The sequence below is a fragment of the Heterodontus francisci genome, chromosome 12 (assembly GCF_036365525.1).
Source record: "Heterodontus francisci isolate sHetFra1 chromosome 12, sHetFra1.hap1, whole genome shotgun sequence".
Lineage (NCBI taxonomy): Eukaryota > Metazoa > Chordata > Chondrichthyes > Heterodontiformes > Heterodontidae > Heterodontus > Heterodontus francisci.
In genome coordinates, this window is record NC_090382.1 from 16,181,631 (window position 1) to 16,204,143 (window position 22,513).

Consider the following 22,513-nt stretch of genomic DNA (forward strand, 5'->3'; position numbering starts at 1 on the left):
ATTAGGGACATTTAAGCGACTCTTGGATGTACATGGATGATAGTAGTATGAAGGGTATGTAAGTAGTTTGATCCTACAGTAGGTTAAAGGTTCGGCACAACATCGTGGGCCGAAGGGCCTGTACTGTGCTGTACTGTTCTATGTTCTATCCTCCTCCAATGCTTCTCCACTGTCGTCCAGCTGGGTAGGACTGCTCTCACCTGGTTCCATTTTTGCATATCTAATTGTATTCAGCGAATCACTTGCAATAGCTTCTCTTTCTGTCCCTGCATCGATACCTCTGGTGTCCCCCAAGGATCTCTCCTGGGACCCTTCGTATTTCTCATCTACACGCTGCCCCTTGGCGACATCGTTCAAAAGCACAGAGTTAGTTTTCACATATACACTGACAGCACCGAGCTCTGCCTCACCGCTATCTCTCTCAACTCCTCCAATGTTGCTAAATTGTCAGACTGCTAATTCAACATCCAGTACAGGATGAGCAAAAACTTGCTTCAATTAAATATTGGGAAGACTGAAGCTATTGCTTTTGGTTTCCACTCCAAACTTTCTTCCCTTACCACCGGCTTGATCCCTTTCCCTAGCAACATTCTGAGATTAAACCAATCTGTTTGCAACCTTGGTGTTATATTTGACCCCTAGATGAGCTTCTGATCACATCTTCGTGTCATCACTCAGACCGCCTATTTCCACCTGTGTAACATTGCTTGACTCCACCCCTGTCACAGCTCATCTGCTGCTAAAACCTTCATTCATGCCTCTGTTACCCCTAGTCTTGACTATTTCAGTGCACTCCTGGCTGGTTTCCCACGTTCTATCCTCTGTAAACTTGAGGTCATCCAAAACTCTGCTGCACGTGTCTTAACTCACATCAGGTCCCATTCACCTATCATCCCTGTGCACGCAGACCTACATTGGCTCCCAGTCAAGCATTGTCTTGTTTTTCAAATTCTCACCTTCATTCTCAGATTTCTCCATGGCCTTGCCACTCCCTGTCTCTGTAAGCCCCACAATCCTGCTGGATATCTGCGCTCATCCAATTCTGACCTCTTGAGCATCCCTGATTTTAACCGCTCCACCATTGGTGGTTGTGCCTACATTTGCCTAGGCCGCAAGCTCTGGAATACCCTTCCTACACCTTGCCACCTCTCTACTTCGCTTTCCACCTTTAAGACACTCCTTAAAACCTACCTCTTTGACCAAACCTTTGGTCATCTGCCCTAATATCTCTTGTGGCTTGGTGTCATATTTTGTTTTATAATGCTTCTGTGAAGTGCCTTGGGACTATAAACATATAAGTTGCTGTTGTTGAAAAGGGGTAGTCAAGGGTAATGTGGGCCTGTTAAGAACAGAGATGGGTAATAACAACAGCAATTTGTGTTTATATAGCACCTTTAATGTAATAACCATCACAAGTGAAATAAGGAAATGGCAGACTTTTTGAATAATTACTGTTTTTCAGTCTTCACAGTTGAGGAAGAAGATACTAATTTCTCCAGATACTATACCTGACACTCCAAAGAAATTAGTAATGAAGCCAAGATTTTGATGCCACTCCAGTCCGCTGGTGAAGGGGTCCACTTTAAACACATGGTAGTCAGTATTGGACCTGGTTGCTCCTTAACATGTCTTCCACAGATATCCAGGGTACATTTCTATACTCCAGCGTGCCATTGAGCTGTGGTACCACGAGCCGTCATGCACAACACCTATCCTGAAACTGATGGCCGAACTTGTTCACAACAGGTGAGTAACCATGCTTGGGGTATTCACCTTTCACTGAAATAAAAACAGAAAATCCCCAGTCAGTCATGCATCTGAAAGAAAGGTTAACATTTTGGATGATCCCTTTACTCAAAGATCCTGGAGATGCCTCCTGTCATTCTATTTCAGACACTGCCGGCATTTTCTGTTTTTACTTCAGAGTTCCAGCGTTTTTCAGTTTCCTCTTCATTTGCTCATTATCCTCATAGCTCAGAGTATATGTTTTGCTCCCCCCATCTAAAGCATAAAGGACTTAGCTGTCCTAAGCTGGTGAAAGTTACCGGATTGATTTGAAAGACAAATGAGCAGGTCAGAACAGCCACATTTCCTGCTTTTCCCAGTCACTATTAGAGAAATTGGTGGGGGTGGGGGTGGGGTGGGAGCGGAGCTTTGGGTGCATGCTAAGAGTTAAATCCCCTAAAGGTGATGTTGGGTGAGGATCCCAATTTCATCCCACCCTCTTCTGGATTTCACCCAAGAGTGTTTGAACGCCAGCGGGGAACCCCTGTGCAGATGTCGGAAAGGTAGTTAGATACTGCAAACAGGCTCCCAAACTCATCAGAGTTAACCAGTTGGGTGCACAGTGAGATTGACAGGCTGGGAAGTCTTTGATCAGTGAAACTGAAGAGCTGCAGCCATGGCCTGGTGAGAAGCAGCTGCTCACAGTACTCCTTTTCAGAGAATGTTTTCACTGCTTGACAGATGATTGCCAACTTCTCGGAAGTTACTTCACCTGTCTTTCACTTTACTAACCTTCAGCTGTACTTCCCTGCTGCCAGTCTTCACCATGGCATGGAAGCAGCTTATGCAACTCTACCTTGCACCTCTGATGAAGAGCAAAAGGAGCAGCAGCAGGAGCAACACCAGCAGCAGCACTAGTTGCCTTCTCCTCAGTCACATGCCTCTGCACAGGGCAGAGGGGAGGGACACAGGGATCCAGATCGAAGGAGGCGAAACCCCCAGCACAGGGTCGACGGGCAGAGGATCAGCTCTCTTGACATGTGTAAGCACCAGTGCCTCAGATAACGTAGGTTTTCACAGCCAGTCATTGCTGACATCTGCAGCCACCTGGAACAAGACCTCCTTCACCAGTGGGCCAGGTGGGGCACGCATTTCCAATGGCTGTCAAGGTGCCTGTCACTGAAGTGCCATCAGCCCTCCCTCCCGGGACTCTGTCTCTCCCTAAGGTTGTGTTCTCTCTTCTACAAGGAGAGAAAGTACAGAGTTTGTGTGGCGAGGAGGGAAGGACAACATTTGTGGAGGGTGACTGTGAGACATGGGTGCAGAGGGCAGTCAGCTGAAGGTGAGTATGAGTGCTGGCTGCTCATGTGGGAATTTCAGAAGGTATCTGGAGAGAGGGAAATGAGTACAGTGCAAGGTGTGTTGTTTTGAGGAGTGTTGTGAAGAAGAATGTTGGGAAAGTCGGAGTGTGGGTCTTGGCACCTGAAAGTGCTATGCCATTCATCCTTCCCGCCCTCCTGAGGTCCTGGATCCTCTCGGTACACTGTCTCCAGATTGGAGGGAGCGCACTCCTGCTGCTGACTTCCTCGGTCACTTCCATCCACACTTGCTTGGTTGGACAAACTGTCCTCTCCCTCCTGTTCTTGGGAGAGCTCACATCATTGCAGTCTCTCAGATTCTGCAGCAGAACCTCCAGGTAAGAGTGAGAGACCCGGAGACAGCTTTCCAAGATCTCCTCTCTCCTTGTGGTTGCTGGAGCCTGTAAAATTCATGTGCATTTGGGCCTATATGATCACTGCCGAGGTTCCTTTAATTAGAAATCCTTCCTTTGACAGATCAGCTGCATGATCCCGATTGGTCAGGGAGTCTGGAAACGTGATGATAATGCCAAGGCTCAGTTAAAGACCTTGACAAAGCCTGTCCTTCATCATTCAGGTTCCTGTCCTGCTACTGATCCCACCATTTTATCAGGGACTAAGAGTTGAAAATTCCACTCATTCTGTTAGACCTTTAGCCCCTAATGTGACTTGAGTTTCTTAACCACCAGCTGGTGAGAGCAGGTAGAAAGTCCTCGTGTGCTGCTAACCCATCGAAGATGGGTGTGATAGCCATCCCGTTGATCCCCATTTGGAAGAAAGGGCACTTCAGGGTGACCTATTTGAAGCTTTCAAGGCAACAAGGGGAATTGACAAAATTGAAGCAGATAGTTTGACAAAGAGTTGAAAAACAAAAGAATACAAGCTGAAAAGTAGGAAGTTACAAGTAAGAAAAGGAGTGAGGTGGCATAAATTATCAGGGAAAGCCACTGACAAAATGGATGTGATGCATAAGACAATTGGTTGTATCTTGGTTCAGGATGAAAGTTCTTTCATTTAGTTTGGCAGTGAAACATAGAACTAGAGCACTGTATTTTCAAACAGTCTGATCGTCTTTTTATTAAGGATCCCTATCCCCCAGACAAGTGACTAAATTCTGTTATATCTGCTTTTAAATGTAGCTTTGTGCTGACTGCATTGATGCCAGAGGGAGTTTATCCAATTGATAACTCAGTTATAGAGACAGGATGTTCCCAGGTTCTGTCGTCAGTCTGTCCAGAGCTGGCTGGTCTCAGCTGAGGACTGCAGTCAGGGATACTACAATTGGCCTGTGCGCACCTGTGTTAAGCAGGGATAGATCAGCCAAGGTCCCTGTTTCTGTTCATCACCCAGAGACCTGTGCTTAGAAGTGAAGGGTTATGAATATAGCTCAACTCTGGTGCTCCCTGCTGATCCTGTTGAGGTTCACGTACAAATAGGAGCCCCTTGGAGGTGATCAGGATTCCAATGAGTGTACCCCAGGATGGAGCGGAGGGGAGGAAAGTAGTGCAGAAAAATTGGTAGGAATCAAATTACTTTAGAAAAAGCTACTTAATAACAGTAATAATTCAACAGCCAAGTCCAAGTGGCAGTCTTAAAGCAGCATAGATCAGTCCTGTTATAAAATTAGGCTGTCACTAATGTCCTGGGTTTGACCTTCTTCTCAGGGCACCTGGTAATATTGTCCCTGATCTTGTAGCAATGATCCCACAGCCCTTCCATCTCATCTCTCAATCCACTGCTTCCATAGAAGACGTAAGAGAGTTATTAAAAAGAATAAATCTCTGATGCTTTCCATGGAAACGGTGGAGTGAGAGGTCATATCACAGAGTTCGTAAGCTTGTACTGTAAGACAGGTACAGTCTAATCAGCTTCCTCTGTGAAAGGGCTGTAAAATGAAAGATCACATGACAGTGCGGGGGATTAATCTTTCATCCCAAAGTAAACCCAGGACCTGATTTCAATGTATCTAATTAAATTATATGTGTAAGTGGCATATTGTTTAAGTCTTAAAATTCTATGATTCCATGAATTTGAAGCATAGAAGGAGGCCAGTCAGCCCATTATGTCTGTACCGACTCTCTGAGAGATCCAATTAGTCCCTTTCTCTATACTTTCAAATCTCTCTTTCAAATATGTATCTCTTTCCCTTTTAAAAGCTGTAACAGATTTTGCCACCACCACTTACAGAAGGACATTTCGAGTGTGGAATAGTACATTTCGCTTGACGACAAATTCAGTGTTGCAATCTGGATGCCCGTTATACACCCTGCTTGATTTTGACTTCAGTGAGATAAAAAAAACAATTAGGCAGAACATATAAAGGGTGGCACAGTGGTTAGCATCACAGCTGCAGCGACCCAGGTTCAGTTCTGGATACTGCCTGTGCGGAGTTTGTGAGTTCTCCCTGTGACCATGTGGGTTTCTGCCAGGTGCTCCGGTTTCCTCCCACAGCCAAAGACTTGCAGGTTGATAGGTAAATTGGCCATTGTAAATTGCCCCTAGTGTAGGTAGGTGGTAGGAGAATGGTGGGGATGTGGTAGGGAATATGGAATTAATGTAGGATTAGGATTAAAAGTTGGTCAGCACAGACTCAGTGGGCCAAAGGGCCTGTTTCAGTGCTGTATCTCTAAATAAATAAAATAAATAACAGGTGACCAAGTTGTTACTGCAAATCCTGTGCCCAGTGTTGAAAGTTAAAATCTCTCCCTCCATGTCCGAACAACACTTTACATAAAAACAATACCCTAACCTCTCCCTGTTACAAGTATGCTTCCCTGAGGGCTGTGTGCACTGGTTAGGGAACCTGGCAACATTCACCCTAATCTTCCAGTACTGATCATACAGTGTTACGGTCAAGGAAGAAGGGGTTGAAGGGCATCCCTCTTTTCCCGCCTCTTGTTTGACTACAACAGGTTTAATTCTTTTTTTAAAGTGGATGTGCTGGCCAGTTCAGTAGGTGTTTGATTATTTACTTGCTATGATCAAAACAAGAACGAATCAGACACATTTATTTGAGTTAACAAAGAAAGAGGTTAACTTTGTTGTACCAAAAGTGAACTAATAAAATAATAAATAACGCGCCAACATTCACTCACACACACACTAGAGGTTTACACGCACACAAATAGGTTACAGAGTGGGGAAAGGTAGATTGGTTGAGTTAGAATCCATAAACAAAAGTATACAGTCTGTGAAGTTTGGTGATTCGGCTGGCTTCTAGCTGAATTCAGTGGTCCTGAGGCTTTTAGTTTGAAGAGGTAGATGACTGGTTCGGTGAGTCTTGTGGCAATAGTGAGGCAGATGATTTCCTCCAACAGGGTTTCTAATTGTAGCCGGAATATGAAAAGGTGATCAGTCAACAAACAGATTTGAAAGTTTCAAGCTGGACTGGAGAGAGAGAGGGAGAGGGACCCACACTTAGGGTCTTCTCAGGTCAGAGTCCAGTTGTTTCTTCCCTGTTGCAGAGAAAAAAACAGCTTAATACCACAGATGATGGGGGGGGGGTGGGGGGGCTTGTCATGTGATAGTCACTCAGTGATTCAAACATAGCATTTAGCAGTGTTTCTTCTTGCTGCGAGAACAGATCGTTCCTTTAAACTTCCTGGGTCTTGATTCTTGCTGGGATATTAGCAGACATTTCGTCTCTCTCCTCCCAGTCCTTTACAATGTAGGATAGTGTTGCAAACTAGGTGATCATCTTAAGTTGAAAGGATGACTTTGCTGGTCGCTTGTCTTTTTAAAATGTCTTTAAAAACATGTCTTTTAAAAAAAAACATATTCAGATCTCCAACCGGGGGTCCAAAAAAAATTATCATTCAACAAAACACATTGGTGTAACAACAGCCTTTCCAACTCATTTTGCAATCCACAAGGGGAAGTGCACTGTCCATTGTAGCTCCAAGGCACACAATCTCGGAAAGTCCCGAGTTCAATTCCTGATCTGTACTGAGCTAGCTGAGAGCAGGTTGTTGTAGTATTATAATTGGCCCAGGGGCCCCTCGACTAGGGAGAGGGCAAGATTCAACTAGGATTCCCATTCTGCTTCCTCCTCTTCACTATGGACGTCCAATCTCTCTACAACTCCCTCCCCCACCAGGATGGTTTGAGGGCTCTCCGCTTCTTCCTTGAACAGAGGTCCAACCAGTCCCCATCCACCACCACCCTCCTCCACCTGGCTGAACTTGTTCTCACATTGAACAACTTCTCCTTCAACTCCATTCACTTCCTTCAAGTAAAATGTGTTGCTGTGGGTACCTGCATGGATTCTAGTTATGCCTGTCCTTTTATGGGCTATGTCGAACATTCCTTGTTCCCATCCTACTCAGGCCCCCTCCATCAACTCTTTTTCCGGTACATTGATGACTGTATCGGTACCATTTCCTGCTCCCGCCTCGAACTGGAAAACTTCAACAACTTTGCTTCCAATTTCCACCCTTCTCTCACCTTTACATGATCCATCTCTGACACTTCCCTTCCCTTCCTTGACTTCTCTGTCTCCATCTCTGGGGATAGGCTGTCTACTAATATTCATTATAAGCCCACCGACTCCCACAGCTATCTCGACTACACTTCTTTACACCCTGCCTCCTGTAAGGGCTCCATTCCATTCTCCCAGTTTCTCTGTCTCCGACGCATCTGCTTTGATGATGCAACCTTCCACGACAGCACTTCTGATATGTCTTCCTTTTTCCTGAACCGAGGATTCCCCCCCACTGTGATTGACAGGGCCCTCAACCGTGTCGGGCCCACTTCCCGCACCTCTACTCTTCCCGTCCCTCCCTGAACCGCAACAGGATTCCCCTTGTCCTCATTTTCCACCCCACCAGCCTCTACATCCAAAGGATCATCCTCTACCATTTCCGCAACCTCCAGCGTGATGCCACTACCAAACGCATCTTCCCCTCCCCTCCCCTGTCAGCATTCCAAAGGGATCATTCCCTCCGCAACACCCTGGTCCACTCCTCCATTACCCCCACCACCTCATCCCCTTCCCACGGCACCTTCGCATGCAATCGCAGGAGGTGTCATACCTGCCCTTTTACCTCCTCTCTCCTCACTATCCTAGGCCCCAAACACTCCTTTCAGGTGAAGCAGTGATTTACTTGTACTTCTTTCAATATAGTATACTGTATTCGCTGCTCACAATGTGGTCTCCTCTACATTGTGGAGACCAACTGCAGATTGTGTGACCACTTTGCGGAACACTTCCGCTCAGTCCGAAGGCATGACCCCGAGCTTCTGGTTGCTTGCCATTTCAACATACTCCCCTGCTGTCGTGCCCGCATATCTGTCCTGAGCTTGCTGCAGTGTTCCAGTGAACATCAATGCAAGCTCGAGGAACAGCATCTCCTTTACCGATTAGGCACACTATAGCCTGCCGGATTGAACATTGAGTTCAGTAATTTCAGAGCATGACGGGCCCCCCTTTTTATTTGTAGTTATTTTTCCTTTTTTATTTTAAATTTATTTTAGTTTGTTCCATCATTTTTTTTTTTACCACGTGCCTGCCCACTGTTTTTTTCATGTTTCTGTTTTGGGACAGGGCTGTTCATTTTTCTGTCCATTAACACCCTCTCTGCACTAACACTTTATCTTTCAGCACGTCATTAACATACCGTTTGCCTTTGCTCCATGACCTTCTTGTCAGTTATTCTCTGTGACCCTGTCCTATCAACACCTTCCCTTTTGTTATCTCTTGCCCCACCCCCACTTTATTCGCTTAAAACCTTCTAAACTTTGCCAGTTCTGATGAAAGGTCACTGGCCTGAAACGTTAACTCTGCTTCTGTTTCCACAGATGCTGCCAGACCTGCTGAGTATTTCCAGCATTTCTTGTTTATATTTCAGATTTCCGGCATCTGCAGTATTTTGCTTTCATTTCCTTTATTCCCATTCCTGATGGCAGTCCCACTGACCCTTGCGAGAAAGGGTGTCTGCATGGACATCAGATGAGAAAGTGATCTCATCAGGTGGGATCGGGATCTAGCTTAGCTGTGGAGAGCCCTCCACATTTGAAAAATAAACCTGCTGACTCACTCTCTAAGCTCACATATAAAGAGCGGCCATTTGGGTGAGGTACAAGAGAGCGATACACACGCAAAAGCCAGTTCCCCCCAAGAGGGATGGAGAACATTTAGGTGGGGAGAAATCTTCCATACATCTGAAAGTTTGGTTGTTAAATTAGGGTGTGCATGTGTTTTACCTCGGTCATTACAAGTGTTCACACAAGCTCCAAGAATCAAGATCTTTAACAAAGGGATCTGAGAAATAGATTTTTTCAACAATATGACTGGTAAACGTTGCAGGTACAAACTTTGCAGAGAATTCTGGGAACATCTAGTGGCATGAGGTGTGTGTGTGTCTCGTATTTTACTTGCCACTTATCAGCCCAAGCATAAATGTTGTCCAGGTCTTGCTGCATATGGACATGGACTGCTTCAGGATGGACATCTCTGGTAAGAGAAAGCCTGTGATATGTGTTTTAAAAGGAGCAATTGAAATGCATTTGGCAGAGTCAACACAATAATCGCAAATCAACAAGGGATTCCGAAATAAAAACAAGAAATGCTGGAACCACTCAGCAGGTCTGGCAGCATCTGTGGAAAGAGAAGCAGAGTTAACGTTTCAGGTCAGTGACCCTTCATCGGAACTGACAAATATTAGAAAAGTCACAGGTTATAAGCAAGTGAGGTGGGGGTGGGGCAAGAGATAACAAAGGAGGTCTAGATTGGACCAGGCCACATAGCTGACCGAAAGGTCACGGAGCAAAGGCATTGAACATTGAGTTCAATAATTTCAGAGCATGACAGCCCCCCATTTTACTTTCATTTTTAGTTATTTTTTTCTTCCTTTTTTTTTACATTTTTTACAATCTTTTTTTTTTGCATTTAGTTCATTTCATCTTAGTTTGTTCAGTTTGCTTACCCACTGTTTTTTTGCAGGTTTGCACTTGCTGCTGTTCAATATTCAGTGTATTAACAGCTAATCTGTACTAATGCTTTGTCTTTCAACACATCATTAACATATTGCTTGCCTTTGCTCCGTGACCTTTTGGTCAGCTATGTGGCCTGGTCCAATCTAGACCTCCTTTGTTATCTCTTACCCCACCCCCACCTCACTTGCTTATAACCTGTGACTTTTCTAATATTTGTCAGTTCCGATGAAGGATCACTGACCCGAAACGTTAACTCTGCTTCTCTTTCCACAGATGCTGCCAGACCTGCTGAGTGGTTCCAGCATTTCTTGTTTTTATTTCAGATTTCCAGCATCCGCAGTATTTTGCTTTTATTTTAGGGATTCCGAAATGTTGCATAGCTATTGAATTCTTTGAGGATGCAGCAGAATTGGTGAATAAAGCTAATATAGTGGATGTTTTATACCTTGATCTTTCGAAGGTGTTTGATATGATATCTCAAAAGAGACTTTTGACTAAAATAAAACTTACTGGAATAAATGAAAAAGTAGTAAATTGGTTAATAAATTGGCTAAGTAATAGGAAAGTAAGGGCAGTGAAATATCGCAGTAGTTGCAACCATCCCAGAGACAAGTCCTGTGAACTTTGTTGTCCTCATCCATAAATGACAATGAAATTATTAAAAGTAGAAAGTATAAACTTACAGATGAAATCAAGTTATGTGGGAAAATAAATGTTCAGAGGGAAGAGATGAATGGCTGTCTCCACTGTGGCTTTCAATGGAGCATGTGGTACCTCCCAGGGTAGCTGCAGCAGAGCACACATCATAGGCAAATCTCATGGTGCTTTGAAAGAGTTGAGCCAATGCTCTCTTTACCAGCATTAACATGCTGGAAAATTACATAGACGTGTACAGGAACAGGCCATTTGGCCCAACAGGCCTACTGGTGTTTAGGCTGCACACAAGCCTCCCACCACCTGCATGACTGCTGGGTAAGTAAAAACCTATATATTTGGGCAGTTTAAAATAACTTACCTTTTGTTGCAGCAGCTTTTTCGGAAGCAGAGATGGTGCGAGCGAGTTATCAGCTGGGAAGGTCAGTTTCAGCTTAAAGTAAGTTACCTTTTGTTTCGGCAGACCAGGGGACTGCTGGGTAAGTAAAAACCTATATATTTGGGCAGTGGATGAACCCGAGACACTACACGTGTCGTGTCTCCCACCCGCCCTCCTCCTCTAACCAAAAAAAAGGACTCTGGTGTGTTGATAAGGTAAGCTTTTTTATTTCTTCTGTATCGTGTGATTGGTTAAAAATTTACTTTCTTTTTTTACTTTCTTTTTTTGATTTATCTATTAATTGGTTATTTGAAAAAGACCACAGCAGAGAAATATCAGAAAGTATTTAACTCATAAATTTATATGGGGCGGCACAGTGGCGCAGTGGTTAGCACCGCAGCCTCACAGCTCCAGGGACCCGGGTTCGATTCTGGGTACTGCCTGTGTGGAGTTTGCAAGTTCTCCCTGTGTCTGCGTGGGTTTCCTCCGGGTGCTCCGGTTTCCTCCCACATGCCAAAGACTTGCAGGTTGATAGGTTAATTGGCCATTATAAATTGCCCCTAGTATCGGTAGGTGGTAGGGAAATATATAGGGACAGGTGGGGATGTGATAGGAATATGGGATTAGTGTAGGATTAGTATAAATGGGTGGTTGATGGTCGGCACAGACTCGGTGGGCCGAAGGGCCTGTTTCAGTGCTGTATCTCTAAAACTAAAAACTAAAAACATAAAACTATATAAAGTAATAAAGTAATTAACTAAGTAGAGATGGCTGGGCAGGTGATGTGCTGTAGCTGTATGATGTGGGAGCTGGCTGACCCTATTGTGAACGGCAGGGACCACATCTGCAGCAAGTGTTGGTTGCTGGAAGAACTCCAGCTCAGAGTTGATGATCTGGAATCTGAGCTTCAAACACTGCGGCACATCCGGGAGGGGGAGAGTTACCTGGACGTTTTGTTTCCGGAGGCAGTCACGCCTGGTAGATTAAGTAATTCAAATTCAGTTAGTGATCAGGGACAACAGGGTGTGATTGCAAGTGAGGCAGGTAGGGGGATCCTGAGTTCAGGAGTGGAGGAGCCTCAGCCTTTGACCTTATCCAACAGGTACGAGATACTTGCTCCCTGTGTGGATGAGGAAAAGGGCTGCAGGGAGGATGAGCCAACTGACCATGGCACCATGGTGCAGAAGGCCCTTCAAGAGGGGGAGCAAAAAGACAAGTGGTAGTTATAGGGGATTCTATAATTAGGGGGATAGATAGTATCCTTTGCAAGCCGGATCGGGAGTCCCGCATGGTGTGTTGCCTGCCCGGTGCCAGGGTGCAGGGCATCTCTGACCGGCTTGAAAGGATATTGGAGCGGAAGGGGGAGGATCCAGTTGTTGTGGTCCATGTTGGGACTAACAACATAGGCAAGGCTAGGATGGAGGACCTGTTTGGTGATTATAAAGCACTAGGAACGAAATTAAGGAACAGGTCTCGAGGGTTATAATCTCCGGATTACTGCCCGAGCCACGTGCAAATTGGCTTCGGGATAAGAATATTAGGGAGCTAAGGGAGTGGTGTGGGAAAGACGGGTTCCATTTCATGGGGCATTGGCATCAGTTTTGGAACCGGGGGGATCTGTACCGATGGGACGGTCTCCACCTGAACCGATCTGGAACCAGTGTTCTAACGAACCGGATAAATAGGGTGGTCTCTAGGACTTTAAACTAGTGAGTCGGGGGGAAGGGAAAGGGAAAACGACAGGGAGTATGATGGTAAATAAAAAGGTAAGCAGCAGGTTAACGTGTGCAGGAGGGTTTAAGTTCAAGGCAGACTATGAAATAGGCAGAAAGGAAGGATAACTCAGGAGTTATTATTAGAGATGTTGGAAATCATGAGGGTAAGAAAGCTAGCATAAAGGCACTTTACCTGAATGCCCGTAGCATTCGTAAAAAGGTTGATGAGTTAACGGCACAAATCATCGCGAAGAAATATGACTTGGTAGCCATTACGGAGACATGGTTACAGGTTGGTCACGACTGGGAGTTAAATATCCAGGGGTACCAGACTATTCGGAAGGACAGACAGGAAGGTAAGGGAGGTGGTGTAGCTCTGATATTCAAGGACGACATCAGGGCGGTGCTGAGAGATGATATAGGTTCCATGGAGAATGAGGTTGAATCCATTTGAGTGGAAATTAGAAACTCTAAGAAGAAAAAGTAATTGATAGGCGTAGTCTATAGGCCACCAAATAATAACATCACATTGGGGCGGGCAATAAACAAAGAAATAACTAATGTCTGTAAAAATGGTACGGCAATTCTCATGGGGGATTTTAATCTACATGTAGATTGGTCGAACCAGCTCAGTCAGGGTAGCCTTGAGGAGGAGTTCGTTGAGTGTATCCGTGATAGTTTTCTTGAACAGTATGTAATGGAACCGACGAGGGAGAAAGCTATCCTAGATCTAGTACTGTGTAATGAGACAGGAATAATTAATGACCTCATAGCTAGGGATCCTCTTGGAAGGAGTGATCACAGTATGGTTGAATTTAGAATACAGATGGAGAGTGTGAAGATAAAATCCAATACCAGGGTCCTGCGCTTGAACAAGGGGGACTACAATAGAATGAGGGAGGACTTGGCTAAAGTAGACTGGAAACAAAGATTTTATGGTGGGACAGTTGACGAGCAGTGGAGGACTTTCAAAGCAATTTTTCAAAGTGCTCAGCAAAAGTATATTCCAGTGAAAAGGAAGGACTGGAAGAAAAGGGGTAATCTGCCATGGGTGTCTAAGGAAATAAGGGAGGCTATCAAATTGAAAGAGAAGGCATACAAAGTGGCCAAAAACAGCATGAAACTGGAAGATTGGGAAAACTTTAAAAGGTCAACAGAGAGCCACAAAAAGAGCTATAAAGAAAAGTAAGATAGAACATGAGAAAAAAATAGCACAGAATATAAAGACAGATAGCAAAAGTTTCTATAAATATATAAAACGAAAAAGAGTGGCTAAAGTAAACATTGGTCCTTTCGAGGATGAGAAGGGGAATTTAGTTATGGGATATGATGAAATGGCCGAGGCATTGAACAGGTATTTTGTATCGGTCTTCACAGTGGAGGACATTAATAACATGCCAGTAATTGACAAAGAGACGAACATAGGTGAGGACCTGGAAACAATCATTATTACAGAAGAGGTAGTGTTGGGCAAGCTAATGGAGCTAAGGATTGATAAGTGTCCTGGCCCTGATGGAATGCATCCCAGGGTACTAAAAGAGATGGCGGGAGAAATAGCAGGTGCACTGGCGGTAATTTTCCAAAATTCGCTGGACTCTGAGGTAGTCCCAGCAGATTGGAAAACAGCAGATGTGACGCCACTGTTTAAAAAGGGAGGTAGACAAAAGATGGGGAATTATAGACCGCTTAGCTTAACCTCTGTAGTGGGGAAGATGCTTGAGTCTATTATCAAGGAAGAAATAGCAGGGCATCTCAACAGAAATTGTCCCGTTGGGCAAACGCAGCATGGGTTCATGAAGGGCAGGTCATGCTTGACAAATCTTTTGGAATTCTATGATGACATTACGAGCAAGGTGGACAATGGGGACCCAGTGGATGTGGTGTACCTAGATTTCCAAAAGTCCTTCGACAAGGTGCCGCACAAGATAAGGATGCATGGCGTTAGGGGTAAAGTATTAGCATGGATAGAGGATTGGTTGACGAACAGGAAGCAGAGAGTGGGGATAAATGAGTGCTATTCTGGTTGGCAATCAGTCACTAGTGGTGTGCCTCAGGGATCGGTGTTGGGACCACAATTATTTACAATTTATATAGATGATTTGGAGTTGGGGACCACGTGTAGGGTGTCAAAGTTTGCAGATGACACTAAGATGAGTGGCAGAGCAAAGTGTGCAGATGACTGTGAAACTTTGCAGAGGAACATAGATACATTGAGTGAGTGGGCAAAGGTCTGGCAGATGGAATAATTTAAATAAATGTGAAGTCATTCATTTTGGTAGGAGTAACAGTAAAAAGGATTATTACTTGAATGGTAAAAAGTTGCAGCATGCTGCTATGCAGAGGGACCTGGGTGTCCTTGTGCATGAATCGCAGAAGGTTGGTCTGCAGGTACAGCAAGTAATTAGGAAGGCAAATGGAATTTTGTCCTTCATTGCTAAAGGGATTGAGTTTAAAAGCAGAGAGGTTATGTTGCAGCTGTATAAGGTACTGGTGAGGCCGCACCTGGAGTACTGTGCAGTTTTGGTCTCCTTACTTGAGAAAGGATGTACTGGCACTGGAGAGGGTGCAGAGGAGGTTCACTAGGTTGATTCCGGAGTTGAGGGGGTTGGCTTATGAGGAGAGACTGAGTAGATTGGGATTATATTCAATGGAATTAAGAAGAATGAGGGGGGATCTTATAGAAACATAAAAAATTATGAAGGGAATAGATAAGATACAAGTAGAGAGGATGTTTCCACTGGCAGGTGAAGCTAGGACAAGAGGGCATAGCCTCAATATTAGAGGGAGCAGATTTAGAATTAAGAAGGAACTTCTTCACCCAGAGGGTTGTTAATCTATGGAATTCCTTGCCCAGTGAAGTAGTTGACGCTTCTTCAGTAAACGTTTTTAAAGCTAAGGTAGACATCTTTTTGAACAATAAAGGAATTAAGGGATACGGTGAGAGCGCGGGTAAGTGGATCTGAGTCCACGAAAAAATCAGCCATGATCTTATTGAATGGCGGAGCAGGCTCGAGGGGCCAGACGGCCTACTCCTGCTCCTAGTTCTTATGATCTTATGATCATCTCACAGTATCAGCATATCCTTCTATTCCATTCTCCCTCATGTAGTTATCTAGCTTCTCCCTAAATTCATCCACACTGTTCTCCTCAATCACTAATGTGATAGCAAATTCCACATTCCACATTGGGAGTAGTAGCACAGTGGTATTATTACTGGACTACTTATCCAGAGGTCTGGGCTAATTCACCGGAGAAATGAGTTCAAATGTGACCATGGCAGCTGGTAGGATTTAAATTTAATTAATAAATCTTGAATAAAAAGCTAGTCTCAGTAATGATGACTATGAAATTACCAGACTGTTCGTTAATGTCCCTGAGGGAAGGATAATCTGCTGTCCTGACATGGTCTGGCCTACATTTGACTCCATACCCACAGCAATGCAATTGACTCTTAACTGCCCTTTGAATGGCCAAGCAAGCCTCTCAGTTGTATCAAACCGCGACAGAAAAGATTCACTCCAGGTGATATCAAGAAACAGCTGAAGGCACTGGATGCTGCAAAAGCCATGGGCCCTGACAACATCCCGAATGTAGTACCGAAGACTTGTTCTGCAGAACTGGCCATGTCCCTAGCCAAGCTGTTCCAGTACAGCTACAACACTGGCATCTACCCAATGAAATGAAAAATTGCTCAGGTATGTCCTGTCCACATAGAGCAGGACAAATCCAATCTGGCCAATTACCGCCCCATCAGTCTATTCTCAATCATCAGCATAATGATCAATGACCATCTCCAACAAAAGAGTAACTAACCATCTACCCTTTACGTGCAGTGGTAATAATCGCTGAATCAACATCCTGGGGGTTACCATTGACCAGAAACTTAACTGGACCAGCCACATAAATACTGTAGCTCTAAGAGCCAGTCAGAGGCTGAGAATTCTGCGGTGAGTAACTCACTTCCTGACTCCCCAAAGCTGCCCACCATATACAAGACACAAGTCAGGAGTGTGATGGAATACTCTCCACTTGCCTGGATAAGTGCAGCTTCAACAACACTCAAGAAGCTCAACACCACAAAGCAGCTTGCTTGATCAGCACCCTATCCACCACCTTAAACATTCACTCCTTCCACCACCAGCTCACAGTGGCAGTAATGTATACCATATACAAGATGCGCTGCAGCAACCGGCCAAGCCTCCTTCGACAGCACCTTCCAAACCCGCGACCTCTACCACCTAGAAGGACAAGGGTAGCAGACGCATGGGAACACCATCCTGACTTGGAACTATATTTCCATTCCTTCACTGTCATTCGGTCAAAATCCCTCCATATCAGTGCTGTTGGTGTACCTACACCACATGGACTGCAGCGGTTCAAGAAAGTGGCTCACCTTCTGAAGGGCAGCTAGGGACTGGTAACAAATGCTGGCTTTGCTAACAACGCCCACATCTCATGAAAGAAATAAAAAAAAATCTTGCCACTCTATGAGTAAAGACATTTCTACTGTATTCCTTATTGGATTTATTAGTGACTATCTTATATTTAAGGGCCGTAGTTTGAGACTCTTCCAAAAGTGGGCACATCTTCTCCATGTCTACCCTTTTGAACCACTTCATAATTTTTAAGGTCTTTATAAGTCACCTCTCACTTGAAGAAAGAGCCCCAAACTGTTCCTAAATTAGATACTGACAGCTTTAAACAGAGGTTTATAGATCTCATATAAAAGCAAAATACTGTTTTTGTTGAAAATCTGAAATAAAAACAGAAAATGCTGGAAATACTCAGCAGGTCTGGGAACTTCTTTGGAGAGAATAAAAGAGTTACGATTTCAGGTCTATGACCTTTCATCAGCATTTTCTGCTTTTATTTATAGATCTGATAGCTGCACAAAGTTCTGCTCTCAGGCAGATTAGTAGATAGGCTCAGTGAGTGCAGCAGCAAAAAGGATATGTCTGTGATACTGATGGATCAAGTATCCATGTCTCAGTGTACTGCAGGTGAGACCGAGCAAGTATTCCTGCTTGCACTGGACATGACTGACACAGATGCAGGGCCTCTGCAGTGCACACTGTCAAGAGGTAAAGGGCCACCAGATTCCCTGCAGTCTGCCATGGAAACTCTGCAGCACACTTACTCCTTCCGGTATAGAAACACTTACAAAGAGTAGTCGATCAGGTTTGTTTTTCATTTCATGGGATGTGAGCATGCTGGCAAGGCCAGCATTTGTTGCCCATTCTTAATTGCCTTTGAGAAGGTGTTGGTGAGCTGCCTTCTTGAACCATGCAGTCCATCTGGTGCGGGTACACCCACAGTGCTGTTAGGGAGGGAGTTCCCGGATTTTGATCCAGCAACAGTGAAGGAACGCAGATATATTTCCAAGTCAGGATGGTGTGTGACTTGGAGAGGAATTGCAGATGGTGGTGTTCCCACGCATCTGCTGTCCTTGTCCTTGTTGGCAAAGGTCACGGGTTTGCAAGGTGCTGTCAAGGGAGGTGTGGTGAGTTGCTCTGTGCGTCTTTGTAGATGGTACACACTGTTGCCACTGTTCTTTGGTAGTGGAGGGAGTGAATGTGGTGGATGGGATGCCGATCGAGCGGGCTGCTTTGTCCTGGATTGTGTCAAGCTTCCTGAGTGTTGGAGCTTCACTCATCCAGGCAAGTGGAGAGTATTCCATCACACTGCTGACTTGTGCCTTTTAGATGGTGAACAAGCTTTGGGGAGACAGAAGGTGGATTACTTGTTGCAGGATTCCCAGCCTCTGACCTGCTCTTGTAGCCACCGTATTTATGTGGCTGCTCCAGTTCAGTTTCTGGTCAATGGTAACCCCAAGATATTTGTAATGAGTTCTTTATGTTGTTTGAAGAACATAAATGAGTTGCGTGGAGTCCAGTTTGCTGAAGATCTCTAACAGGTTTATTAACAGATAAGCTATTACATACAGTAAAAAGCAAACTATTTACAGAACCTTCGTCTGAATTACAGTTTCAGAGTGACTCTGGCTTCGAGTCACATGACTACATCCTGGAACTTAGCTCATTAGCATACTGAGATCTTAAAGGGACATCATACAACATCCCCTTTCTTTCCAAAGATAAGTCTCACATGCTACAAGTAAAAAAAACATAAAATTAGATAATATCAAAATTAGTTATATGGGGAAGAGACTATAAAATTCACAGGTATAGAAGCTTAAGAGTCCATATATCGTTCGGGTAGTTTGACAACTTTTCCAGATCTGGTTATGGTACAACCTTCTGGGGATGTGGATTTTATCCTTGGCTGTTTCTGGTTTGCAGGCATGTTGTCAATGTGTTGGTTGTTGTCCTGTTGTTCTGTCACACCCTTATCATCAGAGTGTGTTATTTCGAGTCTGGTCTACACAATTGGAGTATTGCACACTTCTCTTAGTTGGCTCCAGTTCCTTCTCAACACTGCTCCGTGAGATGTTGTAATCTTACAGGACCTAGGCTCACTGCATACTTTGGATACTTCTGCGGGTAACCAGCTTCTCATTGTGGGTGTATGACCCTGACCTTTTGTCCTTGGTGTAGCTGAGGTAGTTCCGCCCCTGCATGTCAGTCATGCACCATCTTCATTCTCCCTTGTTTTTCGAGCAGTGTCTCAGAGAATTCGGACAGATGATGGCTTGGCAAAGTCATTCGTACTTGTCTGCCAAACATGACCTCTGCTGGTGATGGTAAGCCCATATCCATAGGCGTAGCTCTGAGGTGGAGCATGGCAACATAAAAATCTTGTTTCGTTGTCCTACACTTTAGGATAAGTGATTTGAATGTGCGAATGATTTGCTCAGCAAGACCATTACATCTAGGGTAATGTGCTGAAGACGTCACTGGTTTCGCCCCATTTGGCACACAAATCCCTGAAAGGTTTGCCTGTATACAGTGGCCCATTGTCAGAAGTGATTTCTTCAGGTGCACCGAATAAACTGAATATAGTACTCACTGCGACGATCACGCCTTTTACCTGTCTGACAGTTGGAAATTTGGAGAAATAATCGGTGACTAAGATGAAGTTGTCTCCATTAATGGAAAATAGATCAGTAACGATTTTGGACCAAGGGACTGACAGAATCTCATGAGGGTATAGAGTTTCTTTGCATTGTTGTGACTGGTGGCTCTGGCATGCTTTTCACATCCTCACTAACCTTTTGATGTCACGGTTGATCCCTGTCTCGTGCCAGTCGTCTTGTTTGCTCTATGCCCACGTGGCCTTGATGAAGTTGTGACAAAATGTCATGTCAGAGAGTTTTGGGCACAATCACTTGTTTTCCCTTGAAGGTGACACCTCTCGAGATACCGAGTTCATCTCTATAAGGCCAGAAGCATCTGAGGGTTTCTGGCGCCTCTTTTACTGTAACAGGCCAACCTTCTATGATGACTCCCCACAGGGCCTTCAGTTGTGGTCATGGGCTGTTTCTGATTGCATTTGGTCACATTTGTGCTGACCAAATTGCAATAAATCAATTTTGAGCACATCTTCCACCTCGATGTCCAGGCTGTGCACTTGTAGATCCAGTGGAACTTCTTCATTCTTGCTCGAGTTTGGCAATCTGCTCAGCGTATCCGGGGTGACCATTTTGGTACCCAGTTTGTCGCAGACGTCGAAGTTGTACCCCTGTACTTCCACTAAGAGCAGCTGTAGTCGAGGTGGTGCGCTTGTCAATAGTTTGCACCAAATCATCTCCAGTGGTTTGTGGTCGGTTTCTACAGTGAACTGTGAATCAAACAGGTGGGTGTGGAACCTTGTGATCCCAAACATCAGAGCAAGTGTTTCACGCTCTATGTTTGAGTAATTGGATTGTGCTGAGGATAAACATTTGGATCCGAGTGCAATTGGTTTGCCATCCTGTAGTATGCACGCTCTTAACCCTTTCTGTGAGGCGTCGACTTCCAGGATTGTTGTCTTCCTTGGATCATAGTACTGCAGGGTACAGGTTTCTGCTGACAATGCTTGTTTGAGAGACTCAAACTTATACTGATGGTCCTCCTGCCATACAAATGGTACGCCTTTCTTTAAGAGCTCTCTCAGTGATGCTGCTTTGTCAGAGAAATTTGGATGTATGGTGTCAAGAAGCTGAAAAATTCAAGACACCTCTGGAGCTCTTCCTTGTCTTGTGGGGTGGGCATATGAAATACATCTTCGACTTTGCCTGGGTCAGGACGGATTCTGCAATCTGAATAGATGGAGCCAAAGAAATTGATCTGACTTACATTCACCAGGCACTTCTTGCTGTTGAAAATGAGCCCTTTGCGACAAGCTAATGCCATCAGCGAATGAAGATTTCGATCATGCTCTTCTTTAGTTTTGCCTATTATGGCAATATCATCGGCAATGCATATACATCCAGACACATTTTCTATAATTCTGTCCATATGCTGCTGAAACAGATCTTGACTGACAGATAAAAGCCTAAGAATAGTCTCTGGAAGCAATATCTTCCAAACGGTGTTCTGAAGGTGGTGAATTCCTGAGATTCCTTAGCTAGATGTACCGACCAATATCCATGTTTAGCATCCAATTTGGAGAAGAATTTGGCACCTGTGAACTTGGGATTCAATTTCTCTAGTGTCGGAATCTTGTGGGGGCATCTCTTTAGGGAGCGGTTTAGATGCCTTGGATCTGGACATACCCTGATTGCTCCATCATTCTTCAGTACGCATGTAATTGAACTGCACCAGTCTGTGTGATGATGCACACGACGGATGATGCCATTGCCTTCCATGTCATCTAACTCGCACTTAAGCTTTTCTTGTAAGTGCACGCTGCACTTTCTGGGAGGGTCAATTGACGGAATTGAATTCTTTCTAAGATGCAGTGTGGCATCGCCTTTGAAATCTCCTGTGGCGTCGAACCGGTCCGGTTACATTTGTTGCAGGTCGTGGAATGACTCAGTGTGAGCACCCATGGTCTCTTCTGCTATGATGGGTACCCTCGTGACTTTGTGGGTAGTCACAATGTTGAGGTCTCTACACGCTGTTAGACCTGCCACTGCTGGTCCACTCGTGTCTACCAGGCAAAATATTTGCGGTTTCCATGACAACTTGCCACAGCTGCACTATATTGTCAATGTGCCACTGCAAGGGATGGGTGACCTGTTGTATGCAGATAGCTTTGCAGTTGTCAGTTGTATCATTGATTTCCAACAACTCTGGTACATATCCTTCATGATTCCGACTAGTAGAATATTTGCACTAGCTCCAGTGTCAGTCTTAACACTGAGTGTCTTTTTGCCAATTTTCTTTGGGTACATGATGTTACTGGTAGCAAAAGCTTCCAGTTGTATGACTTCATCAACACAATGTGTCAGGTTCACAATGCGGAACACCTGCTCATCTTCTGGCTCAGGATTGCTCCGCTCTGAGTCTTGTGTCAGGTCTGTTTCACTGTGGACTTCGTGTATTGGCTTGTGTTTATGCAGGTCTCTGCAGCTCTTCTTGCTGCTGTTGCTCTGTTTCTGCGCCTGTCTTCTGTTTGCTTGCGTCCTATTTTGACTTCTGGCTGTGTCTTTGAATTTCTTGCATAGGTGGGCCCACTATCATTTTGCACCACACACCTTGCACAGGCCTTGAAATGTAGGACAACTTCACTGTGAGTGGGATAAACCACACTAACCATACAGCTTGCTTTGTCTTTTCGACCTGTTTATTGTGCCAATGTTGTTGGCTGCCCCTAGCCCCTGCAGATGTTGTTGTCCAACTACAATGGCTTCGTATTTCCTGCCATCT

General features: G+C 44.7%; 1 protein-coding gene across 8 annotated transcripts in view; it reads left to right on the plus strand.

Annotated features, from left to right (window-relative positions):
- The window catches only part of LOC137375763 (ran-binding protein 17-like), a 1,067,965-nt gene that overhangs the window by 746,288 nt on the left and 299,164 nt on the right, over positions 1–22,513 (plus strand). For all 8 annotated transcript variants that reach the window (XM_068043152.1, XM_068043155.1, XM_068043154.1 and 5 more), the window contains one exon: positions 1,639–1,746. In XM_068043152.1, coding sequence (XP_067899253.1) covers positions 1,639–1,746 — 108 coding nt within the window. The remainder of the gene's footprint in view (positions 1–1,638; positions 1,747–22,513) is intronic.